The sequence below is a fragment of the Camarhynchus parvulus genome, chromosome 6, assembly GCF_901933205.1.
Source record: "Camarhynchus parvulus chromosome 6, STF_HiC, whole genome shotgun sequence".
Taxonomy (NCBI): Eukaryota; Metazoa; Chordata; class Aves; order Passeriformes; family Thraupidae; genus Camarhynchus; species Camarhynchus parvulus.
Window position 1 is genome coordinate 34,827,278 of NC_044576.1, and position 25,620 is coordinate 34,852,897.

Genomic DNA, 25,620 nt, shown 5'->3' on the forward strand with positions numbered 1-25,620 from the left:
CTGGCCCCGTGCATCCCTTGCGAACAGCGTCTCCAAGCCCCGCGGCGGCGCTGGGGCAGTGCCCCGGCCCGGGGCGTTCCCGCGGCCCCTCGGTGCCCGCGGCGGGGGCAGCAGCCGGAGCAGGGGTGCCGCGGGCCGCCCCCGCCCCAAACCCGCTGCTGTGTGTGTGCCAGGCGCGGACTGCTTGCTCCGGCTGCTGGAGGATGTGGCTGTTATTTCCAGTATTCTGCTCTATATCTGTAGCCTTCAGTGATTCCTTGAGTGCCTTACGTGGCTTGTGGACAAAATTCCTGACCAGGAGGAGAAAATGCCCCTGGACCGACGCCGGCTCCTTCGCACCCCTGTGCCCCTCGCCGGCAGCGTGCACAGGAAGAGATTTAGCTTCGACTCAGGAAATCGCCGTGTGAATATGTGTATTAAACCCTGTATGATGTGCTGTACAGTTTATAAAAAGGGACTGTTGTAAACTTATGCAAAACGTAACACAGAGAAGATGGAGTTTTTTGGTGCACTGGCTGGCGTGCCGTGACCCGTGTCCTCTAATCCTACTCCAGAATCATATCCAAAATACAGAACGCTGGGTTCAGTGCTGTGACAGCAACCGACGCCCAAACACAGGGGCTGGAGAGATCGACTAGAGAATTTTACAGATATTTTTGTATTGTGATTCCTATGATATATATCGAGAGACTTTCTATTCCTTTGTAAAATACATAAATTCTTGTCAATTTTAATTAAAAAGATCTGTTTTAAACCTTCAAATCAGATGAACTGGTTTGGGTTGGAGGGGATGGGGGAGCTGGGCTGTGTCACCGGCCGAGTGGGGGACCGGGAGATGCCCGGGAGGGCTCGGGGGGGGCGTTCACCCGATCGCCGCGCAGCCAACCCCGCGCTGTCTCTGCCATCACAGACGCCGCTGGAGATGTCACCCCGCGGTCGTTCGCGGGGCCGGGCACGGGTGGATGGGCACCGGGCGGGGCGGGGGTCCTTGGGCGGCTCTTAACGCGGCGCTGGGCTCTCCGCGCCAGGGCGAGCGGCTGCGGGAGCGCAGGGGGAGCGCAGGGCGCCGGGCGCATGGCGGGGCGGCAGGAGGAGGCTCTGCCCGCCTGCTTTGCGGGGCTGGGCGCGGGCAGCCCGCGGCCGCGGCAGAAGCGCGGCGGGATGTTCTGCAGCGTGGAGGACGCCTTCGACAACAAGACGCTGAACTTCGCCTCGCTCGCTGCCTCCGGAACAGCAACACCCGTCGGGGGGCACCGCCGCGACACGCAGCCGGGACCGAGCCCCGACGCGGGACCGAGCCCTGACCCCGGCCCCGACCCCGGCCCCGACCCCGGCCCCGCCGCGGCCGCGCTGCCCCCGAGAGCTCCGGCTGCGCTGCCCGACGGCTGCCGGCAGGTAACGGGACTGCGCCGGGACAGGGGCCGGGGCCTGGCCGAGACCGCGGCGGAGGGCGAGCGGGGACCCGTCCGGCTGTCCTCCTGCCGTCCTGTCCCATTCCGCCCCGTCCGGTCCCGTCCGGTCCCGCGGAGCTCGCTCCGGGAGCGGGCGCTGGCGCATCCCGCGGCGCGGGTTTGAGCAGGGCACGGGGCGGGGCGCCGAGCGGCCGCCTGTCCCTCGGGGGGCACGGCTGCGAGCGCCCCGCCGCTGCCGGCCCCGCTCGGCCCCGCTCGGCCCCGCCGGACCGGCTCTGTCCGCGGCCGGGCGCGCGGCGGGCCGGGCGGGGGCGCGCACGCAGGCGGGGGCGCGCGGCGGCGGGCGCGGGCACGCGCGGCAGCCCCGCACACACGCGGCGGAGGCGGCGGCGATGTCGCAGCCGGGCAGGAGGAGCGGGAGCCGCGGCACGGTGAGGGCTCCCCTCCCCGCGGGGCGAGGGCTGCGGGGCTGCGGGGGCTGCGAGCCGGGCCGGGCCGGGCCGGGGGGCGGCCGAGGTGGAGCGGGGCGGGCGGTCTCGCACAGCCGGGGGGCGCCTGCCCGCCCCGGGGTGAGCGCCCGGCGGGGCCGTTGCCGGCGGGGCCGTTGCCGGCGGGGCCGTTGCCGGCGGAGCCGGTGCCGCGGGGCCGAGCCCCTGCCCTGTCCGCCCCTCGCAGCCCGCCCGCTCCGCTCCGCTCCTTTGTTGCGCGGCCCGGCCGGAGCCCGGCGGTCCCGGCGCTTTGTCCCGGGGCCGCCCCGGGGGGACAAAGGCGGGCGGGCTCCGCGCGGGGGCCGGAGATGTGCTCCGGGCACGCTCTCATCGCGGGATGGGCTCGGCAGTGTGAGAGCGTCCCGCAGCCGTGCTCTGCCTCCCCGGCAGCCCGGGGTCCCCCCGCGGCTCCCCCGGCGCCGGCCGCGCTGCGTGGGAGGGGATTCCCTCCTCCCGGCGCTTCCCGGCAGGAACCGGGACAAATCCCTCGATTGCGATGCCTTGTGTTTTGTTTTTTCTCCTCTTGCTGGCTCGTGGCAGAACTCCCTTGGGAAGAGCCCGGTGGGTGCGGGAGCCAGGGATCAGCCCCGTTACTGGGATGCGGGAGCGGATCCCGGGTGTGGGGCGCTGCCGCCGGGGTGGGCACGGGGTCAGGATGAGGGTGAGGACGGGGTAAGGATGGTTATAGAGTCAGGATGAGGGAGAGGACAGAGTGAGGATGGGGATGGGGTCAGGATGAGGGAGAGGACAGAGTGAGGATGGGGATGGGGTGAGGATGAGGATGAGGATGGGGTAAGGATGGTGATGGGGTCAGGATGAGAGCTAGGACAGAATGAGGATGGGGTAAGGATGGGGATGTGGTGAAGATGGGCCCCACAAGGGGAGGGGCCGTCAGGCTCTCCCATGGGGCAGCAGCACTGAGGCTTCTTTTGATTGATGTTATGGGACAAGGGGAAACAATAAAGACAATAAATCTTTGACTATTATAAAGAAAAGTAATGCAATTCTTTAGTTTTCCCTTTATATGCCAGCGATGCTCTTTTAACCAAGCTCCAAAATGTTTCTAGGCAGTTTTGCCTCCGGACCCGGCTCTTTGTGGTGCAGCATCTCCAGGCTGTGCTGCCACGTGCTCAGGCGTCCCTTGGCTGTTTTGTGCCCAGGCCGTGCTCTTTGTGTTGCCCATTTCAGCACTGGAAATAATTTTTCAAGCAACACCAGACAGCAGGAAAGGAATCCTCTGAAATTAGGCTGCAGCTCCATATAGACATCAGTGCTGCTGCTTCCTAAATTTTCTAGTTAAAGATTCTGGGTGAAGACTCTGCAAATCTGAAAACTGTGCCAGTGTCTGGCTTTGAAGTGAAGCAAGTCCTCGAGGCTTTATCTGCCTCAGCCGAGACTGTGAAAACGAATGAATGGCAATAAATTACCAGGTTAATGAGATGCACTGGAAGCCTGGAGCTGAGGCAGGAGCACGGCTGGCTCAGCCCTTGGAGCTGGGGGTGCCCAGGGCTGCCAGGCTCAGCGATGCACCCCTGGCTCCTGCCACCCTTCAGGGTGCTGGGCTCCTCCAAACAACAATTTCATATGGTTCCCCTTGTAAATGTAGTTGTAGAATAGTCTGGATAGTCACTGAGCTTGAGTGATTGCAGGGACAATACTAAACCTAGATTTACTTAAAGCTTGGAAGGAGTAAAGGGGAATCCAAACAAAAAAATCATTAATAAAAAACTGTGGATTTTTTTTTCCCATTAGGGTGACCACATTCTAATCAAAGGAGGAAAAATTGTCAACGATGATCAGTCATTTTATGCAGACATTTATATGGAGGATGGCTTAATAAAGTAAGTTAAAAATTTATATTTGCTAATGTAATTTCTTAGAATGATACAGTGCCTTGGGATTTGAACAAGGTTCCTTCCCATCATTTTTTCTTTACAAAAATAAAGGCAGCATTTTAGAGTAGTGTCAGGAAAGAGCTACACTGGTGTAGCTGCAGCTGTAAAGACTCGCAGAGCCCTGGCAGCCGGGGGAGGAGCAACAGAGGTGGTTTTGGCATCCTCACTTCAAAGGTGTTGCCAGTTAAGAGGAGCTGTTGGTTTCCTTCGCAGACAGATCGGAGAGCACCTGATCGTTCCCGGCGGCACCAGGACCATCGATGCCCACGGGCAGCTGGTGGTTCCGGGCGGGATCGACGTGCACACGCGGCTGCAGGCACCCACCATGGGCATGAGCTCGGCCGACGGCTTCTTCCAGGGCACCAGGGCAGCGCTGGCAGGAGGCACCACCATGATCAGTAAGGGGCTGCTGCTTTCCAGCAGAGCACACCGGGCCTGGAGTCGCTGCGGGGACGTTTGTTTACCTTCGTAGCTCAGAGATGTCCGTTTCTGCTGGGCAGATCCAAACACCACAGAGCTAATTGAAGGTGTTGTGTACTGTGCAGAACCTCCTTCCCTTGCTGCACATAAATATGAAAAATACACACCTATATTAAAAGTATCTGTCTGCTCCTGCCTCACCTCATCAGAGAGCAAGACAGAAGAACACTTTAAACACCTTTTAGTATGTTTTTAACAGCTCTGCAAGTGTGGGGCATTTTTGAGTTTCCCAGCTTTATGCACAGGCTCCATTTTTGTGTTAATGTAAAATAATGTTGCTCTCTGTTGTGTTCCTATTCCATTCCCAAGAACCACTGCAGTGTGTGACTGCAGGACCAATCTCACCAGTCCTGGCACAGCTCCCCAGCGAGCCCATGGCCAGTGCTGGAGGGAACAGGAGCAGAGCAGAGGGAAGTGATGGGCAGTGGGGGCTGCCCATGGCAGCTGCCCCAGGACAGAATGGTCACCAGCACAGTGCTGTGCTGGCTGAGAAACATGACAAGGCCATTCCTGGGGTTTGCTTGTTGTGCTTGTATCACTTCGTTTGGGAGCTCTGTGCCCCCCGTGCCTCAGCAGTGCTGTGAGTGAGCTGGCGCTGCCATGTCCAGCTGTGTGGCCATGGCGCAGTGCCCGGTGTGTCCCTGTACCTGTCCCTGACCCTGACCTGCTGTCCCTGCAGCAGCAGCAGCTGTGTGGCCGGGGCGCAGTGCCCGGCGTGTCCCTGTCCCTGTCCCTGTCCCTGACCCGCGTGTCCCTGCAGCAGCAGCAGCAGCAGCAGGTGTGTCTCCAGGGTGCGGTGCCTGGCGTGTCCCTGGCCCTGGCCCTGGCCCTGGCCCTGTCCCTGTCCTGACCCTGTCCCTGTCCTGTCCCTGACCCTGTCCTGTCCCTGACCCGCGTGTCCCCGCAGTTGACCACGTGTGCCCGGACGCGGGGAGCAGCCTCCTGGCCGCCTACGAGCAGTGGCGCGAGCGCGCCGACAGCCAGGCCTGCTGCGACTACGGCCTGAGCATGGACATCCCGCGCTGGCACGAGAGCCTCCGGGAGGAGCTGGAGGCCCTGGTCAAGGACAAGGGTAAGGGCAGAGGGACCCCGTGGGTTTAGGGTCACTGCGGGGTCCCGGGGTGGCCGTGGCAGCCCTGCTGTCCCCAGGCACCCGGCGCTGCAGGGGCACACGCAGGCAGCCGCGCTCCTGCCCATGGAGCTGGCACCTCCCTGTCCTTGGCCCTCCAGGAGAGAGCTGTGGATGGGGACACGGGCACCAGGTTCCTGCCATGACATCTGGGTCTGTGCCCTCACCTTTGGGCAGCCTGGTCATGGAAAGGGATTTTGGAAGCTGAAGGAGTAGGGCTGGACACCCTGACATGGGCTGTCTGATGTACAGAAAAAAACAGGTAAAGAAAAACCTCCAAGACAGGGTGTAGAGAAGGGAACTCAGCTTTAAGCATTCCACAGTGGTTCCGTTGTGCCTGTAGCTCCTGTGCATCCCGAGGTGTCCGTGGCACATGGCTCACTGGAAGGCAGGAAAGTAGACCACGCGGCAGGGAGTCGTGCATTCATTAATACCTATTGCCGTGTTTGGAACTACACTTTCCTTCAGATATGCTAATGCAGAGCTAAATGTCTTCGGTGTAATTTGTAGTCTTGCAAGCAAGGGTTTAATTGGCCAATTACCATAGAAATTCACAGTGAATTTCCTATTAAAATGCAGAGTGGCTGAAGTAATGGAGCTGTTCCTTGGAACACATATGAAATACAGCTGTAATTTGATCATGGTTTGGTATTGCTTATTGCCTCTATCCATACAAAATACAGCAGCAATTCATAGAACCATGGAATGGTTTGCATTGGAAAGGACCTGATCCCATTCCCTACCATGGCAGGGACACCTCCCACTGTCCCAGGTGCTCCCAGCACCAGTGTCCAGCCTGGCCTTGGGCACTGCCAGGGATCCAGGGGCAGCCCCAGCTGCTCTGGGCACCTGTGCCAGGGCTGCCCACCCTGCCAGGGAACAATTCCCAGTTCCCAATCTCCCATCCATCCCTGCCCTCTGGCACTGGGAGCCATTCCCTGGGTCCCGTCTCTCCATGCCTTGTCCCAAATTTGAGAATAAGCTATAAATGGAGGAAACCCAGCCTGGGAGTGAGGCAGCTGAGTGTGCATTTGGAGAGTCGGAGAGGGTGTCTAACCCCAAACACGGACCACAAGGGGTTTCATTTTTTTGGTTCAAGTACACCATAAAGTAGGGGTTAATTGTCTTTCACAACTCCTGAGCTTTGGGGTCAGTGGGGACATTTCCCACATCAGCTCTTGGCTTTGCTTTGCTTCCAGTGTAACCCTCTCCAGCACAACTCCCTGGTCCAACCACCCCTGCCCAGCCCACACCAGGGCAGTGACAAAGGGACAAAGCCACACATGTCATTTTCTTTTCTCAAGGTGTGAACTCCTTCCTGGTGTTCATGGCTTACAAGGACAAGCTGCAGTGCACCGATGGCCAGGTAGGACACTGGAGCGCAGGGGAAGCCAGGGCCTCGCTCTGAGCCAGGTGGGAGGTGGCAGGGCTGAGCTGGCCCCGCTGTGTCTCGGCAGATGTACGAGATCTTCTGCACCGTCCGGGACCTGGGGGCCATCGCCCAGGTGCACGCGGAGAACGGGGACATCATCGAGGAGGTACCACTGGGACCCGGGGCTGAGCAGGGCCCTGGGGGGGAGAACCCCTGCCCCTGCCCCTGTCCCTGCCCCTGCCCCTGTCCCTGTCCCTGCCCCTGTCCCTGTCCCTGTCCCTGTCCCTGCCCCTGTCCCTGCCCCTGTCCCTGTCCCTGTCCCTGTCCCTGTCCCTGCCCCTGTCCCTGTCCCTGCCCCTGCCCCTGCCCCTGCCCCTGTCCCTGTCCCTGTCCCTGTCCCTGTCCCTGCCCCTGCCCCTGTCCCTGTCCCTGCCCCTGTCCCTGCCCCTGTCCCTGTCCCTGTCCCTGTCCCTGCCCCTGCCCCTGCGTCCCTGCCCCTGTCCCTGTCCCTGTCCCTGTCTCTGCTCCTATCCCTGTCCCTGTCCCTGTCCCTGCCCGGGGAGCTGGAGCCCCAAAGCCTTGGAGGGAACAGGACCCTGTGTAGCAGCAGGTGCAGGCAGAGGAATGTGCAGCAGCATCAGGGTGTCCTGTGGAATCATCAATGTCCTCATGGATCTTCACATGTGGGTGCTTGGGTTCTCAAAAAGCACTTTGGGGGTTGCTAAGGGATGACTGGCTGCCTTAAGTGATGCTTTATCCTGTTATCTGTTGTGTTTAGGAGTTTGGATTAGTTGAAAAAATCAGGAGGCTTTGGCAGTAATGTCCGTGACATGGGCAGTATTTAATTCCACCATCAGCACTTGGGAATTCCTTGGTGTCACAGCCTCTGCTCATGGGCCTTATTTTTCCTTATTTTACCTGTAGAAAAGACAGCCTTGGCTCCAGCCTGGGTCAGATACACAAGGTGGAGTTAGACGGGCAGTTCCTCAGGCTCACGGTCACGCCAGCGCTCAGTCTGGTGTGGGAGGAAGGCTGAACTGAAAGCCAGATCCAATCCTTCCAATGGGTTTATTTGAACAAACAGGATAAAGGCTAATTCCCACCTCCTGGGATTTTCTCTGCAAACCTGTTCCTCAGCTGGCTGTGGAGCCAGGCAGCTCATAGCTGCAGCAGTGTTTGTCAGCTGCCAGCGCGGTGACACTTGAGCCCTGGGGACAAACTTGGAGGAGATCTGTGACAAGAATACAGACAAATAGGCACGCTCTGAGAGCAGGGGCCTCTAAAGGATCCCGTGGGATCTGCCCGGGGTGTTGGATTACATCCTTGCCTTAGTGCCAGCTGCCTGCGCGGCTGCATGGTGCAGAGCAGCCGAGGGACAGGGTGAGCTGTGTGCTGGGCATCTGCATTCAGGCCCCTCTTGAGTGACCTGGGACATCCCAGAGCTCATCTCAGCGTCTGTCACTGCGGGCTCCCTTTCCTCCGTGCCGCTTGGTGAGGTGCAAAGGGACAGGAACCTTCGGGAGAGGTGGCACTGGCTGCACCCCAGTGACAGCCACATCCCTGGGCCCATCCCTGCCTCCTCCAGGGGCGCCTGAGCAGCTCCAGCAGGCTCAGGTGGTAGGATCCCTCTCTCTTTGCTGTAGCTGGGGCAGCCTGGGTGTGAGTCCCCTCCTCCAGAACCGTCTGAGGGGTGGGAAGGTCCAGAGGTGCTGCTGGGGCACAGCAGCTCCCGTGCAGGAGCGTTTCTGCAGCACAGGACAGGTCTCTGGGAGGTGGCCCTGGGAGTGGGATGTCCCGGGGAGTGTCCCCGGACCCTCGGGTGGCTCTGCACAGGGTGTGCTGTGTCCCACGGTGCTCCAGCAGGCTGGGCCCATCACTGACTGCTCTGTCCTTCCTCCTCACCCCCAGGAGCAGAAGAGGCTGCTGGAGCTGGGGATTACAGGCCCGGAGGGGCACGTCCTCAGCCGCCCCGAGGAGGTAACACCACCAGCCCTCGTGCCAGGCTCCAGACCCGCCATGCAGGGGGGCTGGGACCCCTGTGTCATGGGACCCCTGTGTCATGGGACCCCTGTGTCCTGGGACCCCTGTGTTGTGGGATCCCTGTGTCACGGGACCCCTGTGTCGTGGGACCCCTGTGTCATGTTCTTGTGCCCACAGGTGGAGGCAGAGGCCGTGTTCCGTGCCATCACCATCGCCAGACAGGCCAACTGCCCCCTCTACATCACCAAGGTCATGAGCAGGGGGGCTGCAGATGTCCTGGCTCAGGCCAAGAGGAAAGGTAACACTGGCCTGCACAGGCAGTCACTGAACCTCTGAATCCAGCCAGGAATCTCATTCTGACTGTGAGGTCTGAGAAGTCCTCATCCCCTGAGCTCCCCCACACTGAGGGCGCTGAGGCTCGTGCTGGTTTCCATGGTAGGCTGTGCCAGAGCTAATTGCTTGGGAGGATTGGATGTGTTGGAAGCTGTGACACTTCCATCTAGGCAGACGCAGCTGAGAAACGGGGAATAATCCACTTGTGATCGTTTGGTGTGAACTGAATGAAAAACAGATGTGGAGCAAGCTCCAAATTGTGGCTGGGGGTGGAGTGGGAAGGGCTGGGATCAATCCTGTGGGGAGCAGGGTGGAAGGGGGAGCACAGTCACCGCTTCCCACGGCCCATGGCTGCCAGACAGACTCAGGTTTGGTTTAAAGGAAGGCATGACAGCTCGTAGGAATGTGTGCCTGGTGTAAGGAGAGGACAGACGGATCCAGAGCTTGCTTTGACAGTGTCTCCCAGTCACCTGGGATAATGTAAAAGATCAGCGAGGCTCTGAGGCGCTGGCGGTGCTGGAGGAGTGGAGCTGCTGTGAGTGGTTGTGGCAGGGCCGTGTCTGTGCCGTGCTGCCCTGACAGCCCCTCGCTCTGCAGGCGCTGTGGTGTACGGGGAGCCCATCACGGCCAGCCTGGGCACGGATGGCTCCCACTACTGGAGCAAAAACTGGGCCAAAGCCGCCGCCTTCGTCACGTCCCCGCCCGTCAGCCCCGACCCCAGCACGCCCGATCACCTCAGCACTCTGCTCTCCAGGTGGGTCCCGTGGCACAGCTGGGCACAGCTGGGCACACCTGCCCTGCCCCGTCTGCATCCCGCCCACGCCCACCCAATGCCATTTACAGCCCTGGCATCGCTGTGGGGCCCGAGCCCGCGAGCCTCTGGAGCCCCCATGGGCTGCCCAGCAAGGGGGGCTGTGCCGGCCTGGGGGGGCCGTCAGTGCCCCCTCCCTGAGCCCTGCCCTGTCCTTCCCCAGCGGGGACCTGCAGGTCACAGGCAGTGCCCACTGCACCTTCAGCACTGCGCAGAAGGCCGTGGGCAAGGACAACTTCACCCTGATCCCCGAGGGCACCAACGGCATCGAGGAGAGGATGGCCATCGTCTGGGAGAAGTGCGTGGTAGGTGCTGCAGGGAGCTGTGCCGGGGCTCCAGGCTGTCACAGCCTCGTTAGTGCAGACAGGCCACAGCAGCGACACTGTCTAGACTCTCTGCAGCTTCAGAGAGCTGCTGACGACAGACTGAGACACACAAATGCCTGCACGCTGTCTTCAAAGGCTGCTGTGCAGGGACCACCCTCTCTCTGCTCCTGCTCTGTCTCCAGGGAGTGTCTGCAGCACTTTCTCCCGAGGGTGATGGGGTGCTCCTGTCCCCTGGTGCTCACAGGGCCTGGGGGGTGGATGGGGACAGGGTGTCTCTCCCGTGGGACGTGGCCATGGCCGTGCTTCCAGCTGCCAGGTGACCCCAGGCCCCAGGTGATCCCTGTCACCTGTGTGCCTGGCAGCAGGGCTGTGATCCGAGGGTGGGATCAGTCACCCCAGCGCACACATCCCTGCCAGCAGCGTCCCTGGGGAGCTCCATCCTGCATCCCACAGAGCAGATGTCCCTGTGCAGACTGCAGGAGCCTGGGAGCCAAGCCACCCTGAAACCTCTCTTAGATGGGCTTTGCTCAAAGAGAAATAGAACTTTTCGTAAGATGATGATTGAAGATGGTAAAGAAATAGCATTGGTTAGGTTCAGGTCCCATCTTTCTTCACTGGGCTGTCCCCAGCCCTCTTCAGTGATCCTGAGATGCCTGTGCAGGAGTTGGAGCCAACCAGTGAAGGTCTTGTGTTTCAGAGACCTCAACCTTTGGAGTCCAAGGAAAACAAAACCTGTCTCTCATATCCTTTATCCCACGGGGACATGGCTCATCCTCACAGCCCCCTCCCCTGTAGCCCCAGCCCTGTGGCAGAGCAGACCCTCACCCACATGGGCACAGGGGAGGGGGCAGCAGCTCCTGCCAGGGCACAGCCCTGCCCCCAGCCCATGTCCCCCTGGGATGTTTCCCCTCCCAGGTCCCCGGGAAGATGGATGAGAACGATTTTGTGGCAGTGACCAGCACCAACGCTGCCAAGATCTTCAACTGCTACCCCAGGAAGGGGCGTGTGGCTGTGGGCTCAGACGCTGACCTGGTGCTCTGGAACCCCAAGGCTACGAAAATCATCTCAGCAAAAACCCACCATTCGGTAAAAGACATTTTAAATCGTTCTCTGGGGCTGGTCTTACAGTCAGATCTGGAAAGCAGTGCATCTCCTTAGCTAGATCAGATAATTCAGCACAGGAGGAGTTCTCTGTGTGGGTAAACTGATGAAGGACCATGCATTTGCTTTTAAAAATAGTAGGAAAATATCCTTTTATTGCTGTAAAGGGTGGGATTGGTACTGAGTGAGCACTCCAAGGCAGCTGGCATCTGGTAAGGAAATCTTAAGGTCATTGTATTTGCTGTGGACTAGAAAAATGTCGGTGCTGAACTGAAGTATTGAACTATTGCTAAATTGCAATGTGTATTATTTACAGTTTAATATGTATTAAACTATTGCTATAGTTTAATATATAATGGTATTAATCTTAATACAATACAAAATTTAAATATTCCATAAAGAATATGTAAATAATATAATAAAATAATATAAATATAATTTAATAAAAGTATTAAACTATTGCTGTAGTTTAATATGATTCGTTTTAAGGTTTATTTTCTCCATTCCAGTTTGCCGCACCTTGGAATCTTGTTATTTGAGATATGGGGCGTTAGTTAGTTCTGGCTGATGCTGCATGAGAAGCAATGTACAAAAGTGGGGAGCACTGTTGGCCTCCTCTTAGAATCCTGCAGGCACTGAATATCAGGGTTTGCTTTTTCCAGAACGTGGAGTACAACATATTTGAAGGCACTGAGTGCCACGGGGTCCCAACCTTGGTCATAAGTCAGGGAAGAGTTGTCCTGGAAGATGGAAATCTGTGTGTCACCCAGGGCTCAGGTCGCTTCATCCCTAGGAAGACATTCCCTGACTTCGTTTATAAAAGGATAAAGGCAAGAAACAGGGTAAGGAGAGTTTTATTTGCCATAATCCCATGTTTTGATCACAATCTCTCAGCTGTAGTATATAGGAGCGGCTGTGATGGCAAACCTGCAACAGCAGCAGCATTATTATCAATGCTGTTTCTTTCTGTGTGCTGTCATGTAACTGCCTGGCTCCTCAGTCAAGAATTCTTAGTATTAGAGCTAATAATGACAGTTTTATTAGCCTATTACAATGTTACAAAGCAAAGATATGACTTCTAGCAAACTTTGTATTGATGTAGAGGGAGGAATTCCTCTCTTACCTGTGCTAGAGAAGTTTCTGTTGCTGTATTCCCAGTGTCTGCTCTGCAGCCTTTGGAGGGTAAGGGATGTACATCCTGTAGGTACTGGAATACAGTAAGATAAATCCTCCTTTGTGTTGGCACAGCTGTTTAAAGAGACACAAAGACATGCAAATATGTAAAGAGCTTCTTAGCAGCTCTGTCCTCCTTCCCTTTTCCCTGTGCTGTTGCAGACACTGTAATTCTGCATCCTACAGAAAGGCAGAGCAGGAATCAGTAACCCAAATTAATTGCAGAGGCAGGAGCCCAGACTCTGGTGTGCCTCAGGGTGTCTGGGGTGCCTGGAGGGCAGGATGGGGATGTGCCAGCTCCCTGCAGGGTGGGAATGGGACCCAGAGAAGGTGCAGATGCCCCATCCCTGGAGGTGTCCACGGCCAGGTTGAAAGTCCTTTCTAGACCATCAATTCCAATCATTCTCCCAGCAATGCCCAGGCCACCACTGCCCCATGTCCCCAGGGGCCACATCCTCACAGGTTTTGATATCCCTCCAGGGATGGGGACTCCAGCACTGCCCCAGGCAGCTGTGCTGGGGCCGGGCAGCTGTGCCAAGACTGGGCAGCTGTGCCGGGGCTGGGCAGCTGTGCCAGGGCTGGGCAGCTGTGCCAGGGCTGGGCAGCTGTGCCAGGGCTGGGCAGCTGTGCCGGGGCTGGGCAGCTGTGCCAGGGCTGGGCATCTCTGCCGAGGCCGGGCAGGTGTGCCAAGACTGGGCAGCTGTGCCAGGACCGGGCAGCTGTGCTGGGGCCGGGCAGCTGTGCCAAGGCTGGGCAGCTGTGCCAAGACTGGGCAGCTGTGCCAGGACTGAGCAGCTGTGCCGAGGGCGGGCAGCTGTGCCAGGACCGGGCAGCTGTGCCCGGGCTGGGCAGCCCTTTCCATGGAGGAATGTTGCCGTACCCAGCCCGATCTCCCTGGCACAGCTGGCAGTGCTGTCCCGGGCCCGTGCTGACGCTGTGCTCCCCCGCAGCTGGCCGAGGTGCACGGCGTGCCCCGGGGGATGTACGACGGGCCGGTGCACGAGGTGCCGGCCAGCGTCAAGGCCGCGGCCCCGCGCGTCGCACCCTGCGCCGGCAAAGCTGCGGCGCCGCCCGTGCGCAACCTGCACCAGTCCGGCTTCAGCCTGTCCGGTACGTGGGGCCGGGGAGGGCCTGGGCGGGGGGACTGCCCGCAGGGCTCAGCCCCAGAAACCTCATCTGTGGCTGCAGCCTAGGCACCGAGTGCAGCGCGGAAAGCTCTAGAGTGTTCCACAGTATTTATGTCAATGCACAAAGCCTGGCGGGGGCTCTGTTCCCAGGAGCCAGGGCAGGCAGTGATTCAGCATCATTTGTGCTGCAGAAAGCTGCCCAGCAGCTGTCAGGAGCTTGGAAAGCCAATGCTCTGCCCTAAAACCACTTCCATAATGGTTTTTTAGCTGGTTGGATCACACGGGTCCCATATTGTTTGATAAATGGGACCAGTCCCCACATTTTTTTTATACAGAATTTATTTCTAGGAAAGCCGCTTATAAATCTTCCAGAAAAAAACAATGAAAAATTAAGTTCAGGCAAATACAGCCATTCCAAACTGTGCCATGCCCATAGAGTGTCCAGAATGGCATATAATGAAATTATTAGTATTTCCTGAGGAAATGCTTTGTGGTTGTGGCATTTCAGCAGTGGGACTGCCCCTGTCTCTGCTCTCCGCAGGCTCCCAGGCAGATGACCACATTGCCCGGCGCACGGCGCAGAAGATCATGGCCCCGCCGGGCGGCCGGTCCAACATCACCTCGCTGTCCTGACGCCGTCCCCGCGCCGCTCCCGCCGCCTCCTGCCAGGACGGGGCCGGGGGGCTGCTCCCGAGCTCGCCAGCTGCGCCAGCCCTTCCCTCTAGGTAGAAATAGAGTGATCCCCGAGGTAGCGCTCCCACTTGGGTTCTCTGTGCGTGTTCCCTCGCTAGCTGCTAGGAAAGCCCTTCCCTCCTGTGCATGCGGCCCGGCCCCAGGGCTGCGGGGCCCGCGTGGGCATGAAGGCACATCCCGGCTGGATCGCGCTCCTTTCCAGCAGCATCCACTGCCCGCTCTCATCCAAGGACTTACAACAGATGAGCACTGCCGTGGTTTCCAGCCAGAGCCCTCCGCCCTGGCCGAGCCCCCAGAGCCACCTCCAGACTGTGTCCCCCTCAGGGGTGAGTGCAGCCCCGTGTCCTGGGGCAAAATGATGCTGGCCCTCCAGGACCCGGCCATGCCGTGGGCTGATGTCCTTCTGTCAGCCTTGTTTTTTAAAGATCATTTATACGGTTTTTCAAGAACTGAGCGTGAGTCCGATACCCAATACCGGGGCTTGTTTGGAGGCCAGGTGCGTGCAACACACTTTTTTATAAAGATTATTCTAGCCCAGGTATTATATTTAAAGGTGTGTACACAGAGTGAACCTCTGGCTGCAGAGCCATGCATGTACCTCCAGGAGTGGCTTTCCGTTTCTGTCTGCTCCTTGCTTGGAATAAACTTGGTTGGAAACCACGACGTGGTGGAAGTGGTTGATCCACCCGAGTCCATTTTGTTGTTTTCTTCCTTTGAGTGTTTCTGGGTGAGGCTGGGACCATCCCATTGTGGCTTGCAGGTCGCTGTGCTCCCTTGGAGGGGGACAGGCTCGTGGTGGTGGCAGTGTGGGCAGAGTCCCTCCCTTCTCCTCAGCCGTGCTCCCTTGGTTTGCAGATGAGCCCACAGCTGCAGAGGGTGGGGGCTGGCTTCCCCTCGGCCCGCAGCGGTTCTGGTGCTGGTGAGATGCCGTGGCATGTCCATGAGACGCTGATTTCCCTGGCACTGCCAGCCTTGGCTCTCCAGCTCTGTCTGAGCCAGGCACGAGAAACAGAGCAGGGGGCACAAGCAGGGATCAGATTTGTGGGTGGGGGCTGGAACCACACACATGGCAGCTCCAGATACATGAATCCATGAATTAGGAATGAACCCACAAATATAAACCAGGGAGGGATTTAATTTTTTGCTGGGGGTTTTTTGATTATCTGATATGACCTACATTTCACTGCTTAATGCTGCAGTAATTTCTGTGTTAAGCACATGGGAATGTATTTGTTTGGATGTTTTATATTTAATTTTAAATTTAATTTAATTTATTTCATTTGTTGATTTTCTAATTTTCCCTGAAATTGCACCAAGGCAATTAACATCTAGTGGAATGTGCCCCTGCCATGGCAGGGGGTGGAATGAGATGAGCTTTAAGGTCCCTTCCAGCCGAAACTACCTATGATTCTATGATCTCTTTTTGTCCTGAATAGAGCCAGAATTACAGCAGTGGGAAATCCATAAGGCATGGGAAAAATAGAAGTCACAGTCTGATGGCAGTGACCTCCCCACCACCCCAACATCCATGGGGCGACAGGGACACCCCAGCGTGTAAAGACTTGGCAAAGGAAGTTCTGAGGTCCCTGTGCTGCCAATGTCCCTTTTCCCACAGCTGGCCTGGTTCGTGCCAGGCTCCCTGTGCCAGTGAGGACCCAGCAGAGTCCCTGTTCCCTGTCCCACATCACCCAGTGCCTGTGCCAGCCCAAGGCTCAAGCCGTGCCAGCCGTTCCGCTAGGGAGGGCGGCTTTGCGTTTCTCCCCTCTGTCAGGGAGCTGTCGGCGCCGGCACAGCTGCCCCAGGCTCCTCCCAGCGCAGGCAGCAGAGCCAGCAGCATCTCTGCAGCTCGCCGGTGCCAGGAGAGGCTGAGCCGGCAGGAACCCCCCCGTGCACCCGCACGGTGTCTGCCCCTAATTCCTTTGGACAGCTTTCCTGCAGGCTCTGGGTCAGGGACGCCGCCGAGACGCTCCGTGCCCTTGGCTGACGGCGCAGCCCTGGCTCTGCAGAGGCAGGGAGGAGCGCCAGGAACCCAGCGTGTGCCTGCTGTGGGGATGGACCCCAGTTCCCTGCAGAGCAGCAGTGCTCCTTGGGGATGGACCCCAAATTCCCTCAGGACAGCCGTGCTCCTCAGGGATGGACCCCAAATCCCTCAGGCCAGCAGTGCTCCTCAGAGATGGACCCCAATCCCCTCAGGACAGCAGTGCTCCTTAGAGATGGACCCCCAATTCCCTCAGGACAGCCGTGCTCCTCAGGGATGGACCCCAGTTCCCTCAGGCCAGCAGTGCTCCTCGGGGATGGACCCCAGTTCCCTCAGGACAGCCCTGCTCCTCGGGGATGGACCCCAATTCCCTCAGGCCAGCAGTGCTCCTTGGGGATGGACCCCAATCCCCTCAGGACAGCCGTGCTCCTTGGGGATGGACCCCAATCCCCTCAGGACAGCCGTGCTCCTCAGGGATGGACCCCAATTCCCTCAGGCCAGCCGTGCTCCTCGGGGATGGACCCCAATTCCCTCAGGCCAGCCGTGCTCCTCGGGGATGGACCCCAATTCCCTCAGGACAGCAGTGCTGCTTAGGGATGGACCCCAAATCCCCTCAGGACAGCAGTGCTCCTTGGGGATGGACCCCAATTCCCTCAGGACAGCCGTGCTCCTCAGGGATGGACCCCAATCCCCTCAGGCCAGCAGTGCTCCTCAGGGATGGACCCCAATCCCCTCAGGACAGCAGTGCTCCTCAGGGATGGACCCCAATTCCCTCAGGCCAGCAGTGCTCCTTAGGGAGCAAACGAGCAGGCAGGCGCTGAACTATCCCTGTGTTTATCCCTGGCTTTCCATGCTCACTGTGTCTTTTTTGTTTATTTTTATTTGCGTGGCTTCCCAGTCCCTCAGGGCAGGGTCAGGCCCTGGCACAGGGTGCCCGGAGCAGCTGTGCCCACCCCTGCATCCCTGGCAGTGCCCAAAGCCAGGCTGCACACTTGCTCCAGGCTGGCCTTGGAGCACCTGGGACACTGGAAGGTGTCCCTGCCCATGGCAGGGTGGAACAAGCTTTAATGTCCCTTCTCACGCAGACCACTCTGGAATTCTGTGGTTCTGTGATTTCCCGCGCATCCAGCACCCTGATCAGCAGCAGGATCAATTGCAGCGGGTAAGAAAGACAAAGCTGGTTGGTGAGGGTCATTTGTCCCTGGCAAATTGCAGTTGCCACGGTGTAGGCACAGTAGTGATGGCACAGGGCTGGCAGACACTGAGCTCTCCCAGCTGGTGTGGGTGTTTCAGTCCCTCAGCTTCCCCTGCCCTGGATTTCAGGGGTTGTTTTGGGGTTTTTATTTCAGATTTCCCTGTGTGTGGAACCTGCCCTCCCTCTGTGACCCTCACCTTTCCCCCTGCAGTGCACAGCTCAGCTCAGCGGGTGCCCTTGGTCCCTGGGGACACCCAGGAGGGTGCAGAAGGGACGAGTCCAGGCTCAGACATTGACTGGTTCAGCCTGCACTGCTCCTTTGAAGTGAGCAGCATCTCTGGGAGCTGTGTCTGCGCTGCAACCGGCGAGCAGCACGGTACAAGCAAGATAAATCATCCCTGCACTGAGGGGGATCAAAGAGGAAAAGCGCAGATCTCCTGACACTCCCAGGGATGCATTTATTGAGGTTAAGATACACAATCCGCGGCTGTGTAGGGAAATACCGAACCCCTGTGAGCCGCGGCTGCGGTGCCCTCCGTGCCGCAGCGAGGTCGGGGTCCTGCCCCGTGCCCTGCCCCTCTGCCCAGCCTGGTGCCCCAGCACGGCTGGCAGCAGGGCCAGGGTGGGCACAGCTGTCCCAGGCCAGTGGCCGTGCCTGGGGCTCCCGTCCTCACCGAGATCCCAGCCAGCACGGACAGTGCCCGCAGCCCCAGGGTGAGCAGGTACAGCTCCCCGTGGAACACACACCTGGCTGGCACCGAGAGGGGCACACGGAACGCCTGGGGCCGGCTGTTCCCCTTGCAGTGCCAGTTTCTGAGCTGGAGGTCCCACAGCTCCCATCCCACCCAGCTCTGCGCTAGCTGGCAGTGTCCCCCAGCCCTGGTCCCACCTGGGTTCCTGAACTCCAGCGTTTGGACGCTTTTGTGCATCAATACCCTGGAAATGACACCAAGTCCTTGGCAATGTTAAAAATACACATTTATTACTCCACATGTGCAATGGCTTCCGACAGTATCTGCAAAAACACAACCTTGCCATAACTTAAATATTCCGTGATGTGGTAAAATTGTCATGCAAGAAAATTAGGGGAATGTATTAACATAAAATACAAAGATATATTTACATATATCGGCACTGAAATAATTTTTTAAAAATACCCTCCCAAGGCAGCAGGATTTTAGTCCAGGGTCAAGTCCACATTACTGGTAATTTTGCTATTATTTTATTACTCTAAGACTCTTTTTGGCAAGCTCTGGAGTAATAGAGAATTGGCAACAGAAGAAACATCAGGACCTGACCTGCCATTTGTCTTATGCACAAAATTCCCAGTGAAGGCTGTGGAATTCAATGCAAACACTTAAAAATATGCAACTTTGCAAAACTTTGTAACACAACAGAGATAAGAAAACAATCTCATGGCAAGTGATTAAAGGAGAATAATTTATAGGTGCTGTAGACTTTTCACAGCAGATAATGGCACACACTGTATAAATCTGTCATACAAAAAATACAGGTATTTAAATATTTATGTACAGAAAATTCCTGTGTTCTGGCTGTAGTGGAGGTGCAGCCCAGAGCTGTCAGTGACACCTTCCAAGCTGGGACGTGGGACCAGGGCTGTGTCATGACTTCACTGTGAGGTTTGCTCAGCAGCAGCAGCAGCCAGGGCTCAGCCAGAACAAGGGCACCCCCACGGGCACCACAGCCATCCCCAGCCCAGCCTGTGCCAGGGACAGGGCCAGGGAACACCCGCGGGAGTGGCACAGGGAGCAGAGAGGATCAGAGCCCCAGGACTGCATTGTGGATGGGGTGAGCCGACGTGGGACACCGTGGCAGGAGCCACAAAGATGTGTGGGGCCAAGAGGGCTGAGCTGGGCTCAGCTGGCCCTGGCTCGTTACAGGGACACAGCAAGGGGACACAAGAGGGGCCCAGAGTGGGGCACGGGGGGCAGGAGCACTGAAAGCCCCCACAGGGGTTCTGACAATGACAATAACGCTGAGCTGCCGTCAGTGCTCTTTCTATCACTTGTTCCTTTTCCCATTGCTCTTTTTGTGCCATTTCTACTCCAGGGACTGAGTGCAAACAGGTGGCAATGAAACCTTGTCCCCTATGGGCTCTGGTGAGGTTATGCCCAAATATTATTTATGACCAAAGCCAAGCACTTCAGTGCTGTGTCCACAGTGTCTCTCCCAGCCAGCACAGTGACCCCACAGCTCTGTGTCCTGGTGCTGTTCTCAGGGATTCAGGGTCAACAGCGTCCCCAGCACATCCCTGGGGATGCACTGCTGGATCCCAGGGGTGCTGCCCAGGCAGCCAGGGCCCACCCAGAGTGTTTCCCCTGGGAAGGAGCCATTCCCTGGCATCCTCCAGAAGCACTCCTGGTTTGTGCCAGGTGCTGCTGAGCTGTTTTGCACAATGCCCTGGAGGAGTGCTGCAAGGGGAACAGGTGAGTGACAGAGAGAGGGCTTGGGCTGAGAAGGCTCAGTTTGAGAAGCAAGCCAGCTCCTCCTCACACACAGCACCTCCACCGCAGGGCCCATTTGTCTCTTGTCCTAAGGAAGGTGATGAAAACATCAATTACACACGTCCTGTAACTGCCAACCCCTCTCCTGGCCTGACAGCTTCTGGCTGAAGAGGATGTATCTTCATCACTCGTCTGTGGGATGGTTTGGTCAAAAACTCAGCACCACTCCTCGTTATTCCAATAGTCCAAAATTTTGCTGTTATTTACAGGAAGTTCCTAAATAGTGCAACAGAATTCACTGTAAAACCCTACCCACAGCGCTGGAGTAAATCACCTGTAGTTCATAACTGCTGAATAAATGCATGGCTTGGGCCTGATCTGCTGTGCCAGGAGAGGGCTGGTGTTCCAGCCGAGAGATGTGGGACGGAGACACAGGGTGAGCACAGAGCCCTGGGGAGGAGCAGGCTGCCCGTGTGGAGAGCAGGGGCTGCTCGGCACAGCAAAGGGGCCAGAGCACGAGCCTGCACACAAAGGTGAGCTCTGACAGGTGAGACAAGGTAACTAGGCCTCCCTGGTACCCTGTAAAGAGACTGGAAGTTACTGGGGGCAGAGAGGGCAGGTTCCCCAGCACAGCCTGGGATCAGAGCCAGGGGAGGTGCCCTCCTGTAGCTGGGAGAAGGAGCAGGAGGACACAGTGATCTCAGCCCTCGCTCAATGACTGGCCACAGCCCCTGAGCCATCATTAACACAGCTCCTAACGAGGCATGGGCTGTGCAGGACCCATGGCTGACACCAGGGACCCTGGGCCTGACAGCATCTGCCCTGAAAATAACCACGGAACTGGACACAGAGCTGCAGCTCCCCTCCTCCTGCACAGCCCTAAAGACTTCCATGAAAACACATCTCTGCACAAGGGCAGCCACTGATTCCCACATAAAACTGTGGGAGACACACGTGCCGTGCCCTTGCCTGTGGAAGATCATTTTGTACCATTCTGCCTTTCTGGTTTGTTCATGGAAACAAAAACCGCAGCAAATCTGGTCCTGACAGAATCTGATTTGCTAAAAACATCTCCCATCCATTTCTGCACTAGGAACACCCAGCAGGGATGCAAACACTGCAGCCTGCCAGCGTCTGGCACAAACAGCTGCTGATGGCTGATGGTGACTGTGGTCCCACCACGCAGCTGGAGCAGTCGTGCGGCACCGCAGGGCTCGGGTTCACAGCAACCAAAACCCCTCTGCAGCAGGGCCAACAACCTACACAGGGAAGGCCCCTGCAGCCAGAAAGGCAACACCCACAGCTGGAGCAAGGGAACATTTCCCGTCTTATTAAGAAGTTAAGACAGGTATTGGCAAATTATATACAGTACTTGTACTTTACACTGAAAATAGAGTAAATCGAAGCGTGAAATACAATATTCCTGCCTTTCATAACCAAGCAGCCTTGCAAGGCCACCCTCTCTGCCTCCAACAAAACCTCAGCCTGTGATAAACTGAGTCCTCCGAGCCTGGGCACATGGAGCCAGACACTCCAACCCATCCCACAGCTCCTCACTGCCTGCAGCAGCTACATCAAGGAAAAAAGCATTTTAAATGCATTCTGCATCTCAAATACGCATTGAACCATTACCCAGTCCCTGAAGAATCCATGGAGTGCGCACAAAACATTTATTTGCCTTGAATCGGGACAGGAACTGACAGGTGACACAGGGACAAGGAGGTGCTGGGACATCCTTGTGCTGCAGGACCCAAGCAGCTGGAGGCTCCCAGGAGCTGGTCCCAGAGAGCCCCGGGGCTGCTCTGCTTTGCACAGGGATTGCCCATCCCCAGAGCAGCATTTGTGAACAGGGAGTGCCAAAGCCAAGCTCACACCACCTCTTTGGCCTTCCTCCCTGCTCCGTGTCTCTCCTCTTGGGGCCCAAGGACATGGCTTCGTTCCCTGTCCTCTCACTGCATTAAAAACGTGTAGATCAGCAACCTGACATTAAAACAGAAAGACTAAATAAGTTGATCTCCTCCCCTGACAAGTTGCATAGGCCGTATCTTCCCCCGACAGGCAGCCATGGTGCAGGGCTGGCCATCCATGACCAGGGCAGTCCTGTGGGAATCTGGCTCCTGGGCTGGCCATCCATGGCTGGGGCAGTCCTGTGGCAATCTGGCTCGCTCCAGCTCTCAGGGCAGCTGCCGGTGCTGTCCAGGGCAGCAGGGCGGGCTCGGGTGCTCGGCGCACCTGAGGGCAGGTGAGGGCGGGCGGCCTGGCCCCGGCCTAGCTGCTGCCCGAGGAGCACACGGAGCTGCACATGTGCAGGGGCTCGGCCTCGGCCTCCTCGGTGCTCTCAGAGGCAGACACGGACTCGCTGGGCTGCTCCTGGCTCTTCTTTAGCCTGTGGGAGCGGAGGAACAGGAGTTACAGAGGAACAGGAGTTACAGAACTGTGCCCCAGGCAAACCCCCCAGCAGCAGGCAGGGTCTGGGCCCCTGTGCCCACTCCCTGCTCGAGAGGGGCCTGCAGCAGAGCCACGGAGAATGGAGTCCTCCCAGAGCTCACAAACAGGTCATGACACAGCCCAGCGTATCAGCAGTCCACACTGACCTGCTCTGAAATGCCCCAAAACAGCCTGCAAGGCTTCAGCCCACCCAGACCTCGGCCATGAGTACCCACAGCACGGGCAGGCCCCTGCCAACCCCTCCTGCACAGAGCCTGCCTCACGCTCTGCTTACAGACCCAACAGCCCCAGCCCTGGGGAAGCAGCGGCTTTAATCCAGCACCTTCACTGCCTGCTGATTCCCACCAGGGGCTTCTCCAACCTGAACGATCCTGTGAATCTATTCTACGTGTTAAAGATCTCCACAATCATTGAGTCCAACCTTCCTCACCTTCATTTCCCAAAACATCATCTGCTGAAAGCAGGATGGGTGAGGAGGTGCCACGGGGGAATGGAGGCAGTGTCAGACACACATGTTAAATCCCAGAAGTCTCTCTACAGCATATTTAATCTAATGGCAGTTAATAATCCTTGATCTTGCCTCCCGTTGTGGCCAGAGCCATTTTTCATACACAGGCAGACCTGAGCTCCTCTGCTGACACCAGTCACCTGGGGCTAAGCCGGCAGCAAGGTGCTCCTGGCTGTCAGGCACTGGCACTGATTCCTAAGGGAAGTCAGAAAAAGGAGTATTTTTCCATAAAAAACCACCCCACACACTCACTTCTCTCTGTTGAAGATGACAAAGTCCTGCTGGATAGCTTCAAGGCATTCCTGGAGATAGTCATTTTCCTATTGAAGAAAAACAAAACATGCATAAGCAGCCTCATTTGCATCTCACTGCTGCCTGCAGCCCCCAGCACTCGCAGCTGTGTGCAGGAGCCTCCAGCTGTGGGCAGGAGCCCCCACTCCCCTGAACCTCAGCCCAGCAGCTGGAGGCAGCAGGGCTGGCTGCCATGTGGCTTTCACCAGGGCTGGTGCCATCCACAGCAGCAGTTTTCCATAAAACACAGATCACACCGCTCCTGACATAAACACAACTCGTTTCTCCATGTGTCCTGGATTTTGGGAGTGCAAAGGAAGCTCAGGCAGAGTGGGGAGAGCCCAGCACACAGCCCACGTGTGGGAGTCCCTGCCAAGGCACACCTGCCTTGTGCCCAGCCTGGAACTGTGCAGGGACAGAGGCTGAGCACACCAGACCTCTGCTGCTCATCTCACTTCCCAAAGTACCCACTACTGTGCAAGTTTGGTCAAACTTCCAAAAGAGGACACGTGGTTGTTGAAATGACTCCATGGGCAAATGTTTTCATCAAAACAAACCCATGGCTCCCGCAGTGTGGCAGTCACAGCTGCAACACCCGCCCAGATCCAGCCTCTCCCAGCTGCATGTTATCCCAGGGAGCACATACAGACTGCGAGCTGTCTTTGCTGTTATCCCTTGACTTGTTCTTGGCGAGCCTCTTCTTCTTCTTGTGCAGGGGCCTTGACTCCAGAATCATCTCCTCCAGCTCGAAGGTGGGGTCGCAGTGCAGGCGGCCCTTCTGCCAGGACACACACACACTCAGGTGAGGCACAGCACAGACCCAGGAACCCCTTCCCTCAGCAAAGCCCTGCTCTCGCAGTGGCTCCTGCAGCGTGAGGAGCAGCCCCTGCTCAGCAGGACAGGTCCCTACTCACGTTGGGGACGAAGGCCGGCTCCACGCGCTTCTCGCTCACGTCGCTCCACACCACGCCCGAGAGCTGAGCCGAGGCCTGGATGTGCGCCAGGCAGGAGAAGCGATGCTCAGGATTCACTGTCAGCAGCTGGGGAGGGAAAAGCATTGCTGACACAGCACGGGAGAGAGCAGCATCCCTGCCAGAGGAGGAAGGCAAGGCAGCCAGCAGCAGCCTGCCTGGCCAGCTGCAGGGCTCAGCCACGCCAAGGAGCCTTTCTGCTGGGGCAAATAGAGAACTTACTGCAGGAAAAACACCTAAGAAAACGTTCTGCAGGCACCCCAGCGCTCGGGGGGGACACGGGGGTCCCCTCCTGGCTGAGGGGCTGCTGGCACACGCCTGGTGAGGATGGATTCCCTGGCAGCCTGGCTGCCCAGCAGATGGCAATGCAAACCCATCAAATGCGCTGCCACAGCCTCTGCCAGCAACTCCTCATTAAACTGAATCTAATTATGCAAATTGCCCACCCAACATTAACTCTTATCAGAGGCACTTATTTGCTGCCGGCACCGGCTGCATCTTTCCTACAGCAAACTCACCAGCTACTTTTCAGAGTTCTCAAGCAAGCCAGAGCTAACCAGTGGCCCCAACACATCCCAGCTTTCTGCAGCACTAGCACAAGGAAAGCAGCAGAGCACTTCACAGAGCTGGAACGCCCAGCAGCTCCCACAAGCCTGTCAGACCCTTCAGCCCCACAGAACAAGCGAGAGGGAGCCCCCAGTGCTGCAGGGCAGCTCCACCTCAGCTGCCATCCCAGCCAGAGGTGCTGCCTTTACAGGTGACACTGACCATGGAGAGGATGCGATGCTGGAAGGCACAATTCTAGCCCAGCTGGGAATCTGACTGTCACACCAAAACCAGCCTTTTTGCTCCCCTTGCTATCAAACATCACGCATTTTATTACAGGGATAATAAACACACAACACACATAATTAATCATAGGGTCCCAGACTGGATTGGGCTGGAAGCTCACCCTGCCATGGCAGGGACACCTCCCACTGTCCCAGGTGCTCCCAGCCCCAGTGTCCAGCCTGGCCTTGGGCACTGCCAGGGATCCAGGGGCAGCCCCAGCTGCTCTGGGAATTCCATCCCAGCCCTCCTCACCCTGCCAGGGAACAATTCCCAATTCCCAATATCCCATCCATCCCTGCCCTCTGGCAGTGGGAGCCATTCCCTGTGTCCTGTCCCTCCATGCCTTGTTCCCAATCCCTCTCCAGCTTCTCCTGGAGCCCCTTTAGGCACTCCCACAAGGTCTCCCTGGAGCTTCTCTTCTCAAGGCTTAACATCCCTAACTTTCCCAGCCTGTCTTTTGTAAATTACTATAATTACTCTTATTATTCATTGTTTATTAATACGCTGGTAATTTTCCAGCTAGTCCTGCCTGCACAGCAGCTGCCATCCAACCCAAAGCCACCCCGGAGGGACAATTCATCCAACAATTCATCCAGCTCCACCGCAGAAGGGC

At 57.5% G+C, this 25,620-nt stretch overlaps 2 protein-coding genes across 4 annotated transcripts in view; one reads left to right on the forward strand and one right to left on the reverse strand.

Annotated features, from left to right (window-relative positions):
- Nucleotides 1–1,066: 1,066 nt before the first annotated feature.
- DPYSL4 (dihydropyrimidinase like 4) lies at nt 1,067–14,980 on the forward strand. 2 transcript variants are annotated; one of them, XM_030950904.1, is made up of 14 exons: nt 1,067–1,395; nt 3,653–3,741; nt 4,009–4,193; nt 5,183–5,347; nt 6,709–6,770; nt 6,862–6,942; nt 8,685–8,753; nt 8,934–9,054; nt 9,687–9,843; nt 10,064–10,205; nt 11,142–11,312; nt 11,990–12,169; nt 13,451–13,610; nt 14,169–14,980. In XM_030950904.1, the coding sequence occupies exons 1-14, from the start codon at nt 1,075–1,077 to the stop codon at nt 14,258–14,260; spliced, it is 1,995 nt and encodes a 664-aa protein (XP_030806764.1). In that variant the 5' UTR covers nt 1,067–1,074; the 3' UTR covers nt 14,261–14,980. The 2 variants fall into 2 exon arrangements, with proteins under 2 accessions (XP_030806764.1, XP_030806763.1); XM_030950903.1 differs by lacking the exon at nt 1,067–1,395 and adding an exon at nt 1,757–1,843.
- A 3,469-nt stretch (nt 14,981–18,449) lies between these two features.
- Nucleotides 18,450–25,620, reverse strand: part of STK32C (serine/threonine kinase 32C) — a 71,446-nt gene continuing 64,275 nt past the window's right edge. For both annotated transcript variants that reach the window (XM_030951697.1, XM_030951696.1), the window contains 4 exons: nt 24,120–24,245; nt 23,852–23,983; nt 23,167–23,234; nt 18,450–22,344 (listed from right to left, as the gene is read on the reverse strand). In XM_030951697.1, the coding sequence (XP_030807557.1) occupies nt 22,227–22,344; nt 23,167–23,234; nt 23,852–23,983; nt 24,120–24,245 (444 nt within the window). In that variant the 3' untranslated portion in view covers nt 18,450–22,226. The remainder of the gene's footprint in view (nt 22,345–23,166; nt 23,235–23,851; nt 23,984–24,119; nt 24,246–25,620) is intronic.

Coding starts and splice junctions, on each gene's coding strand:
- DPYSL4 (XM_030950904.1), top strand. CDS start 1,075: ATGGCGGGGCGGCAGGAGGAGGCTCTGCCCGCCTGCTTTGCGGGGCTG. Junction 6,771..6,861: donor TGCAGTGCACCGATGGCCAG/GTAGGACACTGG, acceptor GTGTCTCGGCAG/ATGTACGAGATCTTCTGCAC. Junction 12,170..13,450: donor GGATAAAGGCAAGAAACAGG/GTAAGGAGAGTT, acceptor GCTCCCCCGCAG/CTGGCCGAGGTGCACGGCGT.